The sequence below is a fragment of the Vitis riparia genome, chromosome 11 (assembly GCF_004353265.1).
Source record: "Vitis riparia cultivar Riparia Gloire de Montpellier isolate 1030 chromosome 11, EGFV_Vit.rip_1.0, whole genome shotgun sequence".
Classification (NCBI taxonomy): domain Eukaryota; kingdom Viridiplantae; phylum Streptophyta; class Magnoliopsida; order Vitales; family Vitaceae; genus Vitis; species Vitis riparia.
The window spans coordinates 18,100,221-18,118,422 of record NC_048441.1 but is presented as its reverse complement, the minus strand read 5'-3'; the positions used below and the strand labels follow the sequence as shown (position 1 = coordinate 18,118,422).

General features: G+C 36.1%; 2 protein-coding genes across 6 annotated transcripts; one reads left to right on the top strand and one right to left on the bottom strand.

The window, feature by feature from the left end:
* Positions 1-1,123: 1,123 nt before the first annotated feature.
* LOC117925686 lies at positions 1,124-11,284 on the top strand. Of its 4 annotated transcripts, none has more exons than XM_034844757.1 (8): positions 1,126-1,355; positions 2,865-2,983; positions 4,157-4,239; positions 7,216-7,337; positions 8,498-8,662; positions 9,213-9,306; positions 10,651-10,853; positions 10,975-11,284. In XM_034844757.1, exons 1-7 carry the CDS (start codon positions 1,178-1,180, stop codon positions 10,847-10,849), a joined length of 960 nt encoding a protein of 319 aa, XP_034700648.1. In that variant the 5' UTR covers positions 1,126-1,177; the 3' UTR covers positions 10,850-10,853; positions 10,975-11,284. The 4 variants fall into 4 exon arrangements, with proteins under 4 accessions (XP_034700649.1, XP_034700648.1, XP_034700647.1 ...); XM_034844756.1 differs by having other exon boundaries at positions 10,939-11,284; XM_034844755.1 differs by having other exon boundaries at positions 10,651-11,284.
* Positions 11,285-11,731: 447 nt separating this feature from the next.
* LOC117925684 (CRM-domain containing factor CFM3, chloroplastic/mitochondrial) lies at positions 11,732-17,556 on the bottom strand. Of its 2 annotated transcripts, XR_004653012.1 has the most exons (10): positions 16,529-17,556; positions 15,815-16,295; positions 15,597-15,727; positions 14,035-14,385; positions 13,766-13,922; positions 13,395-13,687; positions 13,213-13,272; positions 13,015-13,104; positions 12,133-12,508; positions 11,732-11,959 (listed from the first exon to the last, which is right to left on the bottom strand). XR_004653012.1 is itself a non-coding variant. In XM_034844752.1 (9 exons), exons 1-9 carry the CDS (start codon positions 17,519-17,521, stop codon positions 12,410-12,412), a joined length of 2,655 nt encoding a protein of 884 aa, XP_034700643.1. In that variant the 5' UTR covers positions 17,522-17,556; the 3' UTR covers positions 11,769-12,409. The 2 variants fall into 2 exon arrangements, 1 of the variants encoding a protein (XP_034700643.1); XM_034844752.1 differs by having other exon boundaries at positions 11,769-12,508.
* Between the last annotated feature and the right edge of the window lie 646 nt (positions 17,557-18,202).

Below are 18,202 nucleotides of genomic sequence, written 5' to 3'. Positions count from 1 at the left end.
TTTGATAGTGCTTCAAATTTGGATAAAACGATTGAACTCAATTTCAAACTAAATTCCCCACAGGTGTGAGAATGGAAAATGAAGTTTCTAGTATTGTGTTTTGTGATGTTTTGTTCTTTAAAGGACAAAAAAGAACAAGAAAAAAAGAGAATAGATTCACCTAACTTAATAAGCCAAATAGTTGTATTAGACAGAGTCAAGAAAGGGGGGTTTGTTTCCTTTGATACCAAGTCAAGAGTAATCAACGGGTGGTTGGGGGTTGATTTCCATCTTTTGCAATCCTTACCCTTTTACAGGAACCAACTGGAGCATTTGGTAATTCATGACTTCTTCTTGTGTTTGTTCATTGAAATATAAGAGATTAGGTAGATGGAAGTCTAGGGTGATTTTGAATGTGTTAGTTTACCTAGTAAAAGAGGAGAGTTGGTTTTGTTTGTTGAATTTTGGGTCGTTGGTGGACTCCTATTTACTTGGGTGTTGGAGAAAAGAATTTTGATTTAAACAAATCATTGTGTGTCAATGTTACCTAACTTGGTCTTGGCCCTTGAAAGCTTAAAATGTTCCCTTGGACCTTTTCTATTCCTCCTTTAAAGGGCTTGTAAAGGTTCAACAATACAAGACTTTGATGACTATAAAGCTTCCGGATTTGCTTAAGTCAGTTGCTATGCCATCATGTTACATAACCTAAGCTGATTGTGAATATCTGTATATTTTATTTGGCTTGAGTTTGGACACTGGGCTAAACATTGAACACTGGCACATGAATTACCCTGTTTCAGTGATTCTGAAGAAGAAAGTTAGGAATGGATTTTGATGCCATGGATTTTGATGCACAAAGATGTTGTTGGCCGTATACTAACACTTTACTTTTTATGCATTTTTTTATAAAATTTTTGAAAGTAAATAAAGTTAAATATAAAAAATAAATAAATGAGCATTTATAGTTATTATGAACATAATAAAATTTTTTAATAGTAATATTAATTTTTTCTTATTCATCTTTAAATATAACATAATTATATAGCAAGAATATATGATGCAAAAAAAAAAAAAAAAAAAAGAAGCTCCCTTTTACAAATTATGTAGTGAGACAAAACGTAATAAACCTTAAGTAAATTCTTGTTCCAGCGTTCGAATCACTTGGGAGAGTGTGGACTGTGGAGAGTCGAGACAGCCCATGGAACAACTCGTCAGTAATTATCATTCAGTTCTCTCAACCTCATTTATTTGCGAAAGAAGTCCTGTGCCCACTTTCCCTCTCCATCGGGTCCGCTTCATCTCCTCTCGCAAGCACAGGGCCAGTAGCAGTCTGAGGATGGCTCAACCAGGTTCGAACCATGATGCACAAAACCCAGGTGAGCAAACCCATCAGCTCAATTCCTTTTTTTTTAAATTTTATTTTCTGATTGTTTCTTGTGCTTTGAAACGAATACCAATGAAATTAAGCTATACCCATTTTCAGATGATTGCAAATGTGGGAGATTCGGATAAAAAAATGAAAATGGATGAGATTAATGAACGCCCTTTTGGTTGTGTAAGTGTGGCATGCTGGTTTCTATTGATTGAATCTGAAGTGGATTTGCTAAGAAAGAGTACAAGTGCTGCTGTTTTTCTTGCAGCGCTGATGTGCTGTTTGGTTGGTGAGAACACAGAGGGGGAGAAAATGAAATAAAGTTTTGAATGATGTTCTTTAATGTGCACCAAAAAAAAGAAGATAAATGCACTTAACTTGATATCTCGAATCTGTTGTATTAGGCACAGTGAAGTAGGGTTTTTGTTTCCTTCATCTTAGGTTTGGCAGTTCAATTTCCTAACGTCCAAGTATTTAACCAGTGACTCTTGTGATAATAGATGGATAGGAGAAAAAGTTATTAACACTATTATATTTTTGGACTCTTCTTAATGATGTAGAAGGCCCATTGAACCTAAAACAGACAACATTTACACAGGAGGGAGTGGACTATTATAAAATGTTATAAGAGCTGATCCCCAACTTGAAGGGACTTGATGTGGGGTCTTTGTCTATTCGGCCCCATAAGGGGTGTCTATTTGTTTGGTCTCACAATACTGAGGGAGACAACGAGGATGTCACATAAGGGAGATTGTGATATTCTATATCAAATAGGGGAAGAGGTTCCCAACACTATGTGTACAAGCTTTTCTTAATCATGTAGACAAGTTTTAAAGTTGTGAGGATCAATTAGGCTTAAAGTAGGCAATATCTATATTGGAGGAAGCAGGTCGTTATATTCTTTGTGTTTGTTTGTCGACTTTTGTTATTTGAGTGTTAGAGGAAAGGCTTTTTGTACAGGGATCATTTCAGCCTGTCAGTGTCATCTTAGTCTGAAATTTGTTCATCTTGAGGTTTTAAAGGCTAATGATTCTCTTCCAACATTTCTCTTTCTTCTAAAAGGGCTGCAAAGGTTAATGATAGATAATTTACTATATGCTCCTTAAACCGAGTATAGATCTAATGTTGGTTGTAAAACTTCCTACTTAGACACACAATTTATTTGTTAATTGATAAATATCTAGTGTGCAATGCATAACAAGGCCATGCTGTTTTATTCCTAGTAACATAAATCCTAATTGATAATAGAATTTGAGCCATCATATCTTCATGAAATACTCATTGAAAAATTAATGTGTTCAAATGAAAGTTAGATAATTGGAAGGATAGATAAAATTGAGAATCTGGGCTTGGATGTTTGAAAGTGGAACTTGAATAGAGGAATTTGGATAATTTAAATTTGGTAAACAGATTTCCTGTGTGATTCATCTATATTTAATATTGGCTTTAGTTTTTCTTCTATTGACAATTGTCAGAGATATTGAATACTTTCACATGAATTACCCTGTTTCAGTGATTCAGCAGAAGAAAGTGATAATAACAAACAATCATGGTGAAAAACTCATGGGCTCATTACATGAAACTGGATCTGCAGAAATTGTAATTTTGTGCCATGGTTTTCGGTCCACAAAGGTTGGTTGTTTCGATATTTGAAGTTCTATTTTGTGTTCCATTTTGACTATGATGCATACTATCTAGTTCTTTTTTGTTTTTTTTTGTATTTTCTTTGTTGGGGTGGAGTGAGGGCATCCTCTCCAATTAAGGTGTAAGATAGACCAAAGACTCAAATAGAATCTAGTTAGCAAGGCACTTGCCTGTTACTATATTGTCTTGGGATTTCTCATGTTGAAATGGTGTTTGTATGATCTATAAACTACTGCTCTCTAATAGTAGCAATACTTTTAGAACCGAAACATAAACAGATTTATTGCAAGTGTGTTGGTTGGAGGACTCAAGTTTAAGCTAGCGTTTTTCAGCTACAGTTTAACTTTCCAGCCCAGACAAATTCTATTTGATAAAAGAAATTGAAAAAACTAATAAAATAAAAGAATTACTTACTAGATAAAGTGATGAATATAGGTAAAATTTGTTTTAATGAATTGCATCATGTACAGAAATTTTCTTTTTAAGCAATCTTATGTTTAAACCTGGTTTGCTCCAAGAAGCCAGGAATCTGAAAACCATTGGTTGCTCCCTAGAAGACAAATGAACTATAGATCATTTTTATGCTCATTGGCAATTTGTGGAAAATTTTGAACTACCAAATTTAAAGAATTTATTCTCTGAGAGTCTGGAGATTGTGCATTCAAGGTCTCAAATCTTGTTAAGGGTCCAGAAACATGGATTATCAACCACTTTTTGGTATAGACATATCCATTTGGAGAAATGTGATCCAATTTAGTAGCATAAGATAGAAAATTAAAATGAATCCTTGGAAATCAATTATAAAGACTCTAATATATACTCTTCTTTACTTATCAAAAAAAAAAAAAAATCAATTATAGAGACAGAATTTGTCATTTAACTTCAAAATATTATAACCTAAATATATGCATGATAAGAATATGGTGAGTAGGGTGCAAAATGTGGACTCTATTGAGTATATGTGAACATATCATGAGTAAGGTGCAAAATTTGTACACTGTTGTATATGTGTGTAGATAAGGCTTAACCCATCAATATAGCTTTCATGATACTACTTCAATGACTGGATACATATCATTCTTCTTAAAAATGCAGTATGTTTATTTGATTGGTTGATGCTCAGGAGAGGAATGATTTTACAGCTCTTGTTTCCATCTCCAGGAAAACAATACCATGGTGAACCTTGCTGTTGCTCTGGAAAATGAGGGGATCAGTGCCTTTCGCTTTGACTTTGCTGGAAATGGGTAAGCTTGTAGTATTATAGGACAAAACATGGCTCCTGAACTTGAAGGTTGCTTTTGCCTCTGCCACTTATTTGTTTAGCTGTTGAGAGATAAACCTCACCAAATTGTCAAGTGGCTTGCATAACACAAATAGCCACTCTTTTTGCAGATCTGATCCCATGCTGTAACTCAGTTTTAGAACTGAGTCCTCTTTTTAGCTGACATGTAGTTTTTCTTTTGTGCTCATCTTCCAAATTTTCAATAAACTGTGTTTTTTGTGTACTTCTTCTTACCTGTGTTGGCTATTTTATTTTATTTTTGTTCTTTTCACCTTCCTGTTCTGCTTTGCTTTTGGGATGAGACCTAGGTTTGGCAATGAGGAGAAAATTTTGCCTGCCCCTATTAGCAGGGTACGTGTGAGATTGAATTGGATATGGACAGTTTTGAGGTAAAATGGTTGAATCCAATTTGGACTCAAGCTTGAAAAGGGTTATGCCCTGGCCCACCCTGGATTTAATTTCCTAACTATCCTTATACTTGCATTTAATTTCATATGTGCCATTATGCACACAACAAGTAAACCTCAAATCTCCCTTTTTCTATCCCTAGCCACAATTCATGTGCCTTGTCTCTTTCGTTTTTGCATTGAAAAAACCAATCACATTCTCTTATTTGTCACAGCTTGGTCTCTTTTCTTCTTTTATTTTATATTGTACAAGGCCTCTCAACCTCTGTTTCGTGATTAGAATTTCTTTTTTCCTTCTGTTGTTGCTTGAATTGTTTGTCAATTTCTCAGACCCATGGAGTTAATCTGATTTGACAGTCTCAAGAACTACAAGTTGATCCTTGGTGTATTAGGATGTCCCATGTGTTCATAAAAAGCTGATTTACTGATGATTAAAGTTGCTAAGATAGTTTCCTTGGGTGCTTTCAGATATTCTTGGCATTTTTAATATAGCACACACTCTATTTATCTATTTTATGATTCTTTATTATAAATAGCTAGATTTTTAATAAGATTTCAGTGTAATAGATCCTAATAGTAGAAACTTTGTTATATTATACTCCAATGGGCATCAATGCCCTACAATTCACTAGTGACCGTACAGTCTACTAAAATATTTCATATGAAGACATAACAGCAAGAATATTTCTGATAGTAGTGCTAAGCGTGGTTGTTTCTTGCCTTCTTCTCTTATTCTCTTAAATCTATAGTAGACAGGTATATTTGCAGCTCTTTAGAGAATCATTCTTTAGATATGTTGAAAGAAAATTTAGCTGTGATGAAATCAGTTAAGCATTTGGTAAACCATGGTTCAAAAAATGCTGTGAGTTTCAAAAGGAACATTTAAGTGTTTGACAAATTGAATTGTTGAATTGTTTTAAGCTTGTGTAATGACCAAACAAGGATGTTAAATTTTCCCCAATTTCAATATATATATATATTGATAGTTAAAAAAGAATACATTAAAAACCTCTAAAAAGAGTGCACCAAAGTACATAGGGCGTATACAATGACTGCCAAAAGATGGACAAAAAAAGGGGGAAACGGAAAATAAAAAAACTTCTTCCTCCCTTAGTGAGAACCCAACCAATCAATAAAGTCACACAAGGACATTGGACTTTCAATTATGTACAAATTGGTCCAAGATAACAAGTTATAAAGGAACAAGTTTTTAGTCATTGGACAGAAGGTTCCTTGTTTTTAAACAATCTTCTATTTTCCTCCTTCCAAATTGTCTAAAAAAGGCACAAGGGAGTTGCTCCCCAGACTTTTTTTCAATTCCTTGCCACAAAGGACCTTTGCCAACCTCACGTAGTCTCTTTTATTGAGGAAGATAACACCTAGGATACTCTGAAGATAGAGAACAAAAATTGTCACAAAACCCTTGTCATACCACAATGTAGCAGAATGTGGTCAATTGACTTCCCCTGGATATGACAAAGGAAGGATTTGCTTGCTAGGAACCACTTTCTCCTCTGAAGTTGATCTAAAGTAGAGCTTTACCCCAGGATGCCTCCCATACGAAAATCTCGCCTTCGGTAGAATCCAAGAGTTCCAAACAACAACTTCTGGAAATTGGGCTAAACTCCCAGGCTCTAAGCAAGTGTAAAGGGACTTCACAAAGAAAGAACCGCTCTCTGTCTCCAACCAGATCACCTTATTTTCTCCTTCCCTATTCACCACCTTATCTTGAAACCTTAATGAAAAACGCTCCATAATCTCAATCTTTGAATCGTTTAGATGCCTAGAGAAGTTAGGAGTCTAACAACTGTTGACGTTTGACCGATTCCACATATTCACCACCCATGCCTCATTTGAACTAGCTAAGGCAAATAAGGAGGGAAAAGAAACACGCAACAATTCATTACCACACCACTTATCCTTCCAGATATCCACCCTCCTTCAATTGCCTAAAAAAAAAAAAAGATTTCATTGTTAACAATCACCCACAATTTCCTTATGGCTTTCCATAACCCAATCTTGTACCTATCACTCACTTCCTTAGAGCACCACTCCCTTCAACTTCTCTTTATTTGCCCCTTGTAATTTGCTTCCAAAAATCCTCCCTTTCCATTTGCAAACTACCAAAACCATTTGCTAAGAAGAGCCTTGATCACTTCGAAGCCCCTTTTTTTCTTATTTGACCAAACAATAGGTCACTTCACTAAATGAGGCTTTCTCTTTAAATTCTCTCCAACCCATTTTCTCTAAATTCCTTCGACCCCAAAGGAAATCCCTTTAAATTTGTTCCAACCTCAACCTCACTTTCCTTTGGATTTGGAATAATGACATAAAGTAGATAGGCAAGTTAGATAAAGTGTTCCAAATTAGCAATATAAAATATAAATACAAAAATTATTGCAAAAGTGATTTTGAGGACCTTGAAATCACTTAAATGATCTAGTTCTAGGTGTCAATCCTAAGAGTTCTAAAACTTTGCACTTCAATTCATATTGATTTAGTTATACATTAAATAGTTATCTGATTTCCAGGGAAAGTGAAGGTTCATTTCAGTACGGTGGCTATTGGAGAGAGGCTGATGATTTACATGCTGTAATCCAACATTTCCGTGGTGCAAAGCGTGTAATACATGCAATTCTGGGGCATAGTAAAGGTGTGCCAGTTTATATCTGTTCAAATATAAAGATTTCAGCAATAAAAATAACAAAAGAGAAATTTTCAATTTATAAATTGATAATTTTATGGGAGTTTTGTGAAGAAGATCAATCTAATAGAGCATAGTGCCTTAACTTGGATTCCAAGCCATGGGGTACAATACTGATTACTCTCTTAGCCATTTTTATTCTTATTCATGCAATTATTATTGTTAGCTTTAGACAGATAGAGGGGATGGTGATGAAGGGCTACAATCAAAAAGCAAGTATGAGTTTAGTTCAATTGGCTGTAGTGCTGAGTGCTGGAGTTGTGGTGATATTGCCTATATGGTTTTTTTTTTCTTCTCTGTTTCGCTCATCCACAATTTTGCTTTAGTGGGATCTGTAGATTAACACTTCTTGACCTGAGATTTAACTTTGTTTCTTTGCTTATCTGGGGGTAGAATGGTGAGTTCTAGATCCACATACTATCCCTAATTCCACCCATAATTCCTGAATAAAAAAAATGCCCAATTTAAGATATAGACATTCCATGTGCCTTGTCCAAGGATAGAGATTGTCAATAGTTGGAATGAGATTGGATTTTATAACCTTCAAAGGATGTGGGGACATGCATCATATAGAATTGTTATGAATCCAATGTTTAGATTTAGTATGGTTTTCATTTTAAATAATTAGCTTCATCGGTCCCATTGTCATACACTTCTACTTTCATTTTTTTTCTTTTTCTTTTTAAACAGAATGCTTAGATAGGAAATGGTTTTTTTTTTTTTTTTTTTGGTCTCCCTATATTTCAAAAATATTCTTGTCAATTTATAAAATTAAAATACGTGAAATTGAGTAAACACAAGTATCAAAAAAATATATAGATATTCAAGAATTTTTATTTTCAAAAATAATTTGTATGTTACTCATACTGATAGGAACCACTGTGTATGGGGGCTTTGTAACGTCAATCCATGGAACTGATTTTCTGCAATTACATTTCTCCTCACTAGTATCTTCTCCATGTACCTATGAAAAAAATAAAACACGTATGCAAATGGCACCTTCATCTTTCATTTATGCTAAAATATGTTTAGCCAGCTTAGAAAGGCAACTCTAATAATCAAGTAATTGTCTTCATGTACCCCTTTCTCTTTGAATTCTTGCATTGCAGGAGGCAATGTGGTGCTGTTGTATGCTTCAAAGTATCATGATATCCAAATGGTTCTCAATGTTTCTGGCCGTTATAATCTGAAGAGAGGCATTGATGAGCGCTTGGGTAAAGACTTTTTCGAAAGAATCAAGAAGGATGGATTTATTGATGTTAAAAATAAAACAGGTAACCTATTATTTTGTGTCTGACCTGTCATTTTCTGTATGACATTCTGTTCATTTAAAGTCAAATCCAATTCCCCCCTTAGAATCCCAAACCCCATCCCGAACAAAATAAATAAACAAACAAAGAAAAGTATGATGTGGGTGAGTCTGATGTGTTGTTTTCTGTGTTCATACATTGGCCCATGTTTTGATATATATTTTCATTTTTTTCCAGCAGGTTTGACTGTTCTTTTATCATTTCCCTCAGGTTTTTTTTTTTCTTTCTAAATGCTTTAACAGAAGAGAGTAAGGGAAAATTCCAATAAAACCTTTTATCACCCTTCTTTGTTTTGAATTCTAAAGAAAACAAAATCTTATTCATTACCATATGAGATTTGGCAACATGCTCTACAGTTGTCAAATGATTATAACTTAAAACAAGAAAGTTGGATATTTTGATATATGGTTCCCTGTTTTCTCCAATGGGGGACCCAACAATAGACTCTGTGTGTGTGTGTGTATGTGTTTGTTTGTTAATGTATATTAGAACTTGACTGATATCTACTTTGCAGGAAGTGTTAATTATCGTGTGACTGAGAAGAGTTTGATGGATCGCCTAAGTACTGACATGCATGAAGCATGCCTTAAGATTGAAAAAGGATGCAGGTCAGAAAAAATAAATAAATTTATCAGGCAGACTACATCTACACTGTTTTTGGTTGAAATAATGTTCTTGTGTCTAAAATAGGCACATAATTAATATTCCATAGACTAATAAACTAATAATCTATAATATCTAATTTTGTATATGTGGAGTTCCATTTTTCTTTTTGCTCTTGCCACTTTTATGGCTTCCCTTGTATACTTTATGTATATATAAGCCTAGTCATTTTTCCTATTAATAAATGCTTATTATGTACAAAAAGGTTGCTAGTCATAAAGGGGACTAATGAGTTTTGCAATAACAGTGCATTGATGGTCCATCTTCTATATATAATGAAACCATCCTTTTTTCCCCCTTAATTTGAGGCCCCATGAGATCATTCAGTTGTCAGACAACAAAAGTGGAGTCATTTCAGAAATGGGAGCTCATACAAATATTTCAACTCTAAAAAACTTTAACCCGACTACTTGGTGTTTGCCAATCAAATCCTTTTTCCATTATCTTGTTCTACTTGGGCAGTGTCTACTCCTAGTCCATAGGTTTCATCCCAAGTAAGAAAAGATGAAAAGGTGCATTTTAAATGCTGTAAAGAAGATAATGGGCTTTTCAAGTCGTATTCTATGTAAAACATTGACTGAATCCGTGGACTCTGTTTGAGCATGATCTACATTGTGGGCCCAAATTCTAATAACTTGAGCTTTTAGAATAACTCAACATGGTATCAAAGCTTTGGTTGATCGGAAGTCTCGTGTTCATGTCCTCCCCCCATCTATTTATTTGTCTAATAATTTGTGATCACAAAAATTTTTCTGTTTAATTATCTGCTGTTGTCCATTTGTCTGCAACTACTGTTGTCAGTGCCTCCCATGGTGGGTATCAGGCTGATCACAAATTTGTGATTCATCCAAGAGGTACCAGTGTGGGTGCTTTAGAGTTGTGTAAAGGCATGATATACATGGTTGTGCCTCCCACAGTGGGCATGGGGTCACACATGTGGGGCATCAGAGAATGATTGACATTGCTATTAGGAAAGTTAGTAACTCAACAAGCTCATTCCCTTGGATGTTTTAATACTCCCTTAATTAATTAGTTTATTGTTTCCCACAGAAATTTTTTTAGTTCAAAGCTTGGTTATTGTCTGCAATCTTGTTATTCTACTTTTAGCTATAAATTTTGAGATGAATGACCTTGCCTTTTTATTTATATGTGGGTGAAAAATTGGGGTATTTTCATGGTTGATGACTAGGTTAATACTCCTAGAATTTTGTAATTCAAGGACCACATGATGGTCATATATTTCAAATGATTATTGTTTATTAGTTGCCACATTGATATTGTATATACAGGGTTTTGACAATCCATGGATCTGCCGATGAAATCATCCCTGTTGAAGATGCTTTGGAGTTCGCCAAGATTATACCTAACCACACATTACACATTGTAGAAGGAGCTGATCATAGATACACTTCACATCAAGCTGAGTTGGCTTTGGTAGCTCTGAACTTCATAAAGACAGGCCTGCAGCAAGACAAGGATAGCCCCTAGCCAGGTAATGCAGAGCCCATTAGCAGATAAATTTATGGAATCAAGAGTTCAAAACAATTTGTAAATCTTATTAAAGTTGAGTTTTTCAGCATTGTTCCTGGTGAAGAATCTAATATGTTGTTCAGGTGGCTTAAGGACCCTACTCATGATACAGCTTGGTGCCCGAGCTCAACCATTTAGGGTTTTTAAACGACGATGCTCATGAGATGGACATGCATAAATAGTTTGCTGATTGCATTTACAGCTCATATTGTTTTCTTGAGTCTTCTTTGTTGGATGAAATTGTTGAGAAACCGGTTCCCTTGCTTGCACCTTTCCCTTCCAAGACAGTAATGCCTCTTTCAATGTGCAAGAACCCACATGATTTCCAGCAGCACAAATCAGAGTGGAACACCACTCTTGGAATCTTATTTAACCTATTAAAGTTTTTCTTGACAGTCAACTTTGACAGAAAGCAAGTTTAGTAATTTGGGGGTTTTCTGGATTTTTGATTGGTCATTTTAGCTACAGTTGACAGCCCTTTGAATTTGGATAAAATGATTGAACTCAATTCCAATTAAATTCCCCACAGATGTGAGAATTTCTGGAATTTGGGAAGTTTCTTTTGGAAAATGGAAAAAAGGTTTGCATTATTAGGTCATCATCCTTCGTAAGGACTGATAATGACTTGTGAGTTATAACCCATCTACATTGAAAGTTCATCCCTCAAAAAAAGAGATACCCACTAATGAAAAACATGTACACAGTTTAAACTCCACTACCATGTATCAGGTAGGTTGACTGGAAGTGGGAGCATTCTTGAATTGGTAAAGTTATGAATGACAATTTCCAGTAGGAATTGCAGCTGTCTAGCTGAAAACCTAGGTATTGTAGACATAGAACTCATGGGAAGTATTGAGTATTGATCACTGCAATATGATTTAACATCCCTCAATATTGTATCAACTCCTCTGATTAATGGGTTCCAAGAAATGAAAAAGGGAATCTCACGCCACCTCAATTATACATGTATAAGTGATTCAGCTGAACAACACCATCCTGTTTGAACAGCAATTTCAAATTCAAATTCTTTCTATGCCTTAAAAGAACCACTCTGCTTTGCATTTGTCCCTAATAATTTACCATGAAAGATCAGTAATATGTTAAAGAGGCCAAAGAACAATGATCAGAAAATGCAATCATTAATTGATTGACATATTTACAGCCATGATTTACAGGTATACAGGCAATGGTGAACTTCTCAAATGGTGCTGCACAGGGCATAATGAATGAGAAAGAGATACCTATTTCATTGCCTTCCCTTCCTGCTTAAAAAGAGTGATTTTCTGACCTCCATTATTGGTAATTGCAGGAGGAAAGTTCATGATGCCACCATATACTGTCCATGCCACACACAAAAAACTTGTGTAACTTCATCCTTGGACAGTTCAATTGATGGATTAAGTTAGAATCACCCTTCTTAGGTTTTCAATCTCGTGCATTGCTCAAGAAGTTGAAATTCCTGATCTTTGTTTTACTCATGCAGTAGCTTTATCTTCCAAGCCTCAGATGGTGGAATTACTATATTGATCCTCCTTCAAGCAGGAGCTCCTTGTTTTGGATATTGCTACCCTTGTCTTCACTCCCATATATTTCAAGATATGCTTCTTCCCCTTCATCCTAGTAAAGAAATCCAGCATTTTGGTTAGCAACAAGAATATAAGCCAAAGACTTTCAGTCTAATCCAAATGACATCCTAGTGTATCCAAACTAGAGATTTGGAAATGGGAGTGATGAATCTCATCTCCACGAAAATAGATGTGCAGTGAACAACATAATACCATACAGAGTCTAAATTACATAGTTGAAACATAATGGAGAGTAAGAAAATAAACTTACTAGGATTAGTGAAAATGAATTATAAGAGAACTTCAAAGGATAATGACTCACTTAGCAGGATTAATAAAAAGCGAATTATAAGAGAACTTCAAAGAATAACGACCTTCTATGGCAAGTTATAACTGGAGTAAGTGAAGCAAAATAGCATGTTTGTCGTGGCAACAACTAGTTCTTAGGTTTTAAAGTAAAAAAGGCACAGGAAGATTTTGAAGCAAGTGCATCTTGCATGCTAACAAACCATATAGGAATCTCTAACCCAGATAAAACAATCTTAAATGCTCATTCACCTCTTCCATGTCTTCATCGGTAGAATAAGTACCATCCAATCTTGAATAGAAGGCTTTGTCATCAATCCCATTGCCAGTCTTCATTTCTTCCTACAAATGAACAGCATAATTATTATAAGATATGCACAGTCATTCTCCAGGTTATCCCTGGTATTGCATAGCCATATGACCACATATTTGTCAAGAAGGGTATCATACAGGTAGAGACTTCAGCAATTTGATCCTTTCCTCTAAATCTGAGATATGATGCTTTAGTGCCTGCAAAAATTGGGCACAAATTTAGATGTAAAACGCAAAGAATATGATGGTTTTAGTTTGAGAAGAACCATTAAAGGCCAAAACCTTAGCATCCTGGCATCTTGAATTAGTTCTAGTATTACCTCATGTCTCTGAAGTTCAATTGATCGAGCTAATGCCTGCCTTTTTGTTAATAGATTCTTGGGCCTCAGTGCATGAGGGCGTTGGTAATTCTTCCCACGATAGACAATAATTGCATAGCCTTTGGGAGTTCTGTCCACAGATACTAGCACACCACCACTCTCAGCCTCTAGAGAAATAGCACTATGCTTGACTTGTGCAAAGTTTTTTCCCTTCACAATTATCTTTACCAGCTCCCGATACTTCCAGTGTAAGTGCATGTTTTCTACAGTACCATCAAAAATCCCTCGCGTCCCTGACACAAAAACCAAACATGTATTAGACCCTTCCCATCAGAACCATTCATCCCAAGAATAATTGCTGTGATCCATACCTAGAAGCAGGAAGGGTTTCATGCTCAAACCAATCTTACGAAATAAAAATCTTTCCTCATCACTTAGGGTTTCCAAATCTATTGGGAGCTCTGCTGGTTCCAGATCCTCTTGCACTTTTCTTAAAGCCTTCTCAGTCTTTTTTAATTTCGCTTTCGCCTGGTATGAATGAGAGTAATAAATACATTGAAAATCAAGAAGCTCCACAGAAGGTTTTTACGCGTCTCATAATCTTTTATGGACTGCTCAGTTTATTGCATTTCTAACTTACATGAGCAAGTTTCTTGCCAACATATCTGACTAGTGAAGCATGCCTAGCCAAAGCTGAGTCTCTAATCATTTTCCCCACATCTTCTTCACTCGGTTCACTTCCCCAGCGAGAAGTTGCTGCCAATGTTTCAGCAAGGGTTCCAGCAACCAAAGGGCCTTTAGCAGATCTGGCCTTTGAATCAATCAAGGCTGAGGCCCTATTTCGTGCTTGCTCTTCCTCATCCTGTTGGAGATCTCTTAGTTTCCGCCTTTCTTTCAATGCCTCCATAACATGTGGTGGCAAGAAATCATTACCCCTATAAAAGACAATATAGTCCTTGTTTCTAGAGACTAGTGTTCCGCCTGTCAAGTTCTGCATGAATAAGATGAAAGTAATCAAAAAAGAAAGAAGAAATGACTAACATTGATGGAGTATTCAAATTAAGATATTGTAGATTCTAGAACAGTTGGGATTAGCAGAGCAGATAAAAAAGAGGTGATGCAATCCAGGAGTTTTTAAGAATAATTCTACTAGTACCTGGACTTCAGAGTTTAAACAACACAATTTGACATGTATCTGGCCAGAAACAGCCAGCCTTTTATATGAAAAGCATGCATAATTCATTCCAAAATTAAGAAATTTTACTTTATTTTTATTCTTTTAACAAAAAATATTAATATACAAATAAAAAGAACAAAAACAGTCATGCATATATTTGTGCGATTTTGGAACTAGATGTCATTTTCGTCTAGCAGTAAATCAACAATGTGTGTTCCTAAAGAAGATAAAAGAATATTGTGCTTTTGCTTTAAAAGAATCTAACGAATTGATTATGTTGAACTACCAATTTTTCTAAAAACTTAAGTTTTGTAGGATTTGGGTTCACAATGTACCCTCCCTCACATGCTGTCCCTTACACATGGAGAGATGCACAAACCAATAGGCAAACAATCATAATTAGCCTCTTTCGAGCTTACTCAATAAGTTGGGGAAATAAATATGCAGTGAGGCTAGAATACATGACCTCCTCTCAAATGAGGCTTTGATATCATGTTGAACTACCAATTTTCTTAAAAGTTTAAGCTTGCAGGATTTGGGTTCACAATGATGCTCTTTAACAAATTATAACATACAAAAATCAAGTAAAGGTACAGTGAAAAATAATTACCCAACTAACCTGAATGGAGCCCTTGTTTCAGGATTTTATCCATCAAATGTGGTTTCTCATTTACACTTGGACAGCATAAAATGGCCAGATGATTTTTTCCTTCATAGTTAATAATGGTCAATCCTCAGACTATCTCGATGCGCTAGGTCAATGATGATATATTGTGGGAGGAGAAACCAGTTCTCAACAAGTGTTGGGGGACTTAGAGCATATACAATCAGATGTTAACAGATTTACAGATCATTGAAATTTTTTTTGATTTATGTCACACAAGAAGTATGATGTTAGCTTTGATCATACAAATCAGCCTTCTGATACTTAAACACTCAAGTTTCGTATCTTTCAATATTCATTCTGCAGGAGTAATTATTAGAATGATCTATATTCAGAAGCTACAATAGTTGTTAGTTCTTACTTTCAGTTCTTCTGCCATCCTATCATTACAAGTATTTTGTACACCACGTTTGATCGCTATCTTTGCAATGGCACTTCTCTCCCATAATTTCACCATAGCCATAGCCAGACCTTGCAGTTCCCTGCTCCTTCCTATGAAATTCAATTAAACACAGAACCCATAAGAAACATGATGGCATTACTATGAATTTAACAAGCATAAATATCATTCTCACATACCCAGGGCAAAATGTGGAGGCATTGTTCTTGCAAGCCTTCGGATGAATGTCATCTCCCTGTTTCTTAAACAATGCCTCATCCCATAAGGAAGAAGCCTGAATGGAGGTTTGTATTCATGAACCACACTAGGAAGCAAGTCTGCATCAACCGGTAGCGGTTCACGGCCAGACCAATCTTTAAAGCGTGGTCCCAACTCATCTAACAAATGGTTGAGTTCACTTAAATCCATAAGTTCTTCTTCAGATAGATCCTTCAAATATCTTGCAGAATCAGAGATAACTGATTCTGTAGTTTTAACTATGTCTTTCACTCCTATATCCTGAATAATGACATTTGCTGCATCTTGTGAATATTCCGAAACATTCACATTATCCCGTTCTTGCTTGATGTATGATTGAACACAATGAAGTTTGTACGCCATTCCCCTGTACAAAACAACAGAACTACCAGTTCTCCATATTACCAATCCACCGGTTCTAGTCTGAGAGCACAAAATTTAAAGCACTGTAAGAAGTAGCATACACAATTTTACAAGTACTCCATACACAAAATTTAATGCACTGTAAATGCTAGTTCAAGAATCAAGCAAGAGAATCTTAGTTTAATTCAACTAAGTACAAGTAAGTCACCCAATTAAGATATTTGAAACTTCGAAATCCTTGAACCAAGCAAATTATAGAAAAGAAAAGGATAACACAAAGCAAAAACACTGACCTCAAGAATTTCATGGGTTCTTTTCATGTTGCATGAAGAAGGCCCTTCAAATTTCAATTTCACCACTTCATCCTTCCTCCACTTCTGATGAATAGCATCCACTAATGATTGGGTAACGCCTGCAGCTCCTACTTTTATTCTCTCTAGCATCCTCAGTGCAATGTTCTTAAGCCTCCGCAGTTCGTGCTCAGGGACCATTCTTTCCGCCATCCTTGTATTTCTCCTTCCCCACCCATCTCTTTCAACAGGCTGCAATCCTTCTCGTCTTTTCCACGGCAACTCAATTAAACTACTGTTACCACTAAAACCCTCAAATTTTCCAAAGTCTTCATCACCACCTGGGGGCTTCTCATTCATAGATACATTGGCATCACCCATCTCAATTTCAGTCTTCTCAGTTCCCAACACCCCAATTGGGGTTTCATCAACTTCAACACCTTCTCCCTCAAATTTTCCATCGGAATCAACTTCCTTCTGGAAACTCTTCGACCATTCATCAACACTTGCGAGATGACTGCCGAACCCAACCACATTTACACCTTGTTCACAACTGTTCTGCGAAATTTCAGGCTCAGAAACCAACCGGGGATTTCTGGGTTTGCTCTCATGGATACAAGGAACAGAAACGAAACGACTCTCCGAAGCGGAACTCACCGGGCTACCCACGGACAAGTCTATAACTTCTGAATCAGGCACAACAACCCCAGAAGAGTTCTGGGTTTCCTCCCCTTGCTCTTGCCACGGAAATTTCTCTCTGGGAGAGTTGATTTTGAGAGACCATTTATCGCGAATTTGCTCAAAGAAGCTCGGCCTGGGCTTCCTCTTCGCCTTTGTAGTCTTCAAGGGCACTTTTACTTGCTGTGTGTCGACTTGGATTGAGTGGTAAGAGCAAGAACAGTTGAATTTGAGGGTTCTGAAAGTGTTTGAATAGTGGGCCTGAGGTTGAAGAAGAAGATGAAGATGAAGATTTGATGGAGATGGTGAGAGCGCCATCACCACTGAGAGATGGTGCCCGACCAGGAAGCTCTGCTCCCAAGTGTCGAGATTTCTAGTTAGCAGGCCTGAACCAACCCAACATCAGGCCCACATTCAGTCCAATGAACTGTGCCCAAAGTCATCTTTGATTGAACAGATGGGCCACGTTGAGCCCATTGTTGCACCCGGATGTCTAAGCCCGGTCGAAAGCTTTTGTCCTTGTTTCTTGGGAAGCTTGACCTCGGAATAATTGTCTAGTTTATTGTCCAAAATACCAATAAATTAAATACAATGAAAATTATTTAAAAATTAATATTTAAATTTTTTTTTTCTCAGAATGAAAGAGAAAAAGAAAATAAATCTAAAAGGTCTTAGTAGCTCACCGCCCAAATCTTATACTTTAAATCTTTTAGTATGTAATAATAACTAAATTTGTTATAAATCATTTTAACAATCCAAAGACTCAGTTAAAGGGAAGTGTCTAATTGGATTCCAGAGCCCCACACCATCCCATTTCCTGTGGTCCTTAATTGGAACAAAGCCCCATCATGGAAATCCAAACTTAAAGAGAACATTGGGACCCATCAACAGCATTATCATGGTCACTCCTTCCAAGAGGGTATGTAGTCACATTTTCTGGGAAACCAAACAAGATTTGATAATCAACCACAATCATCTATATGCGTGTTTCATACAATG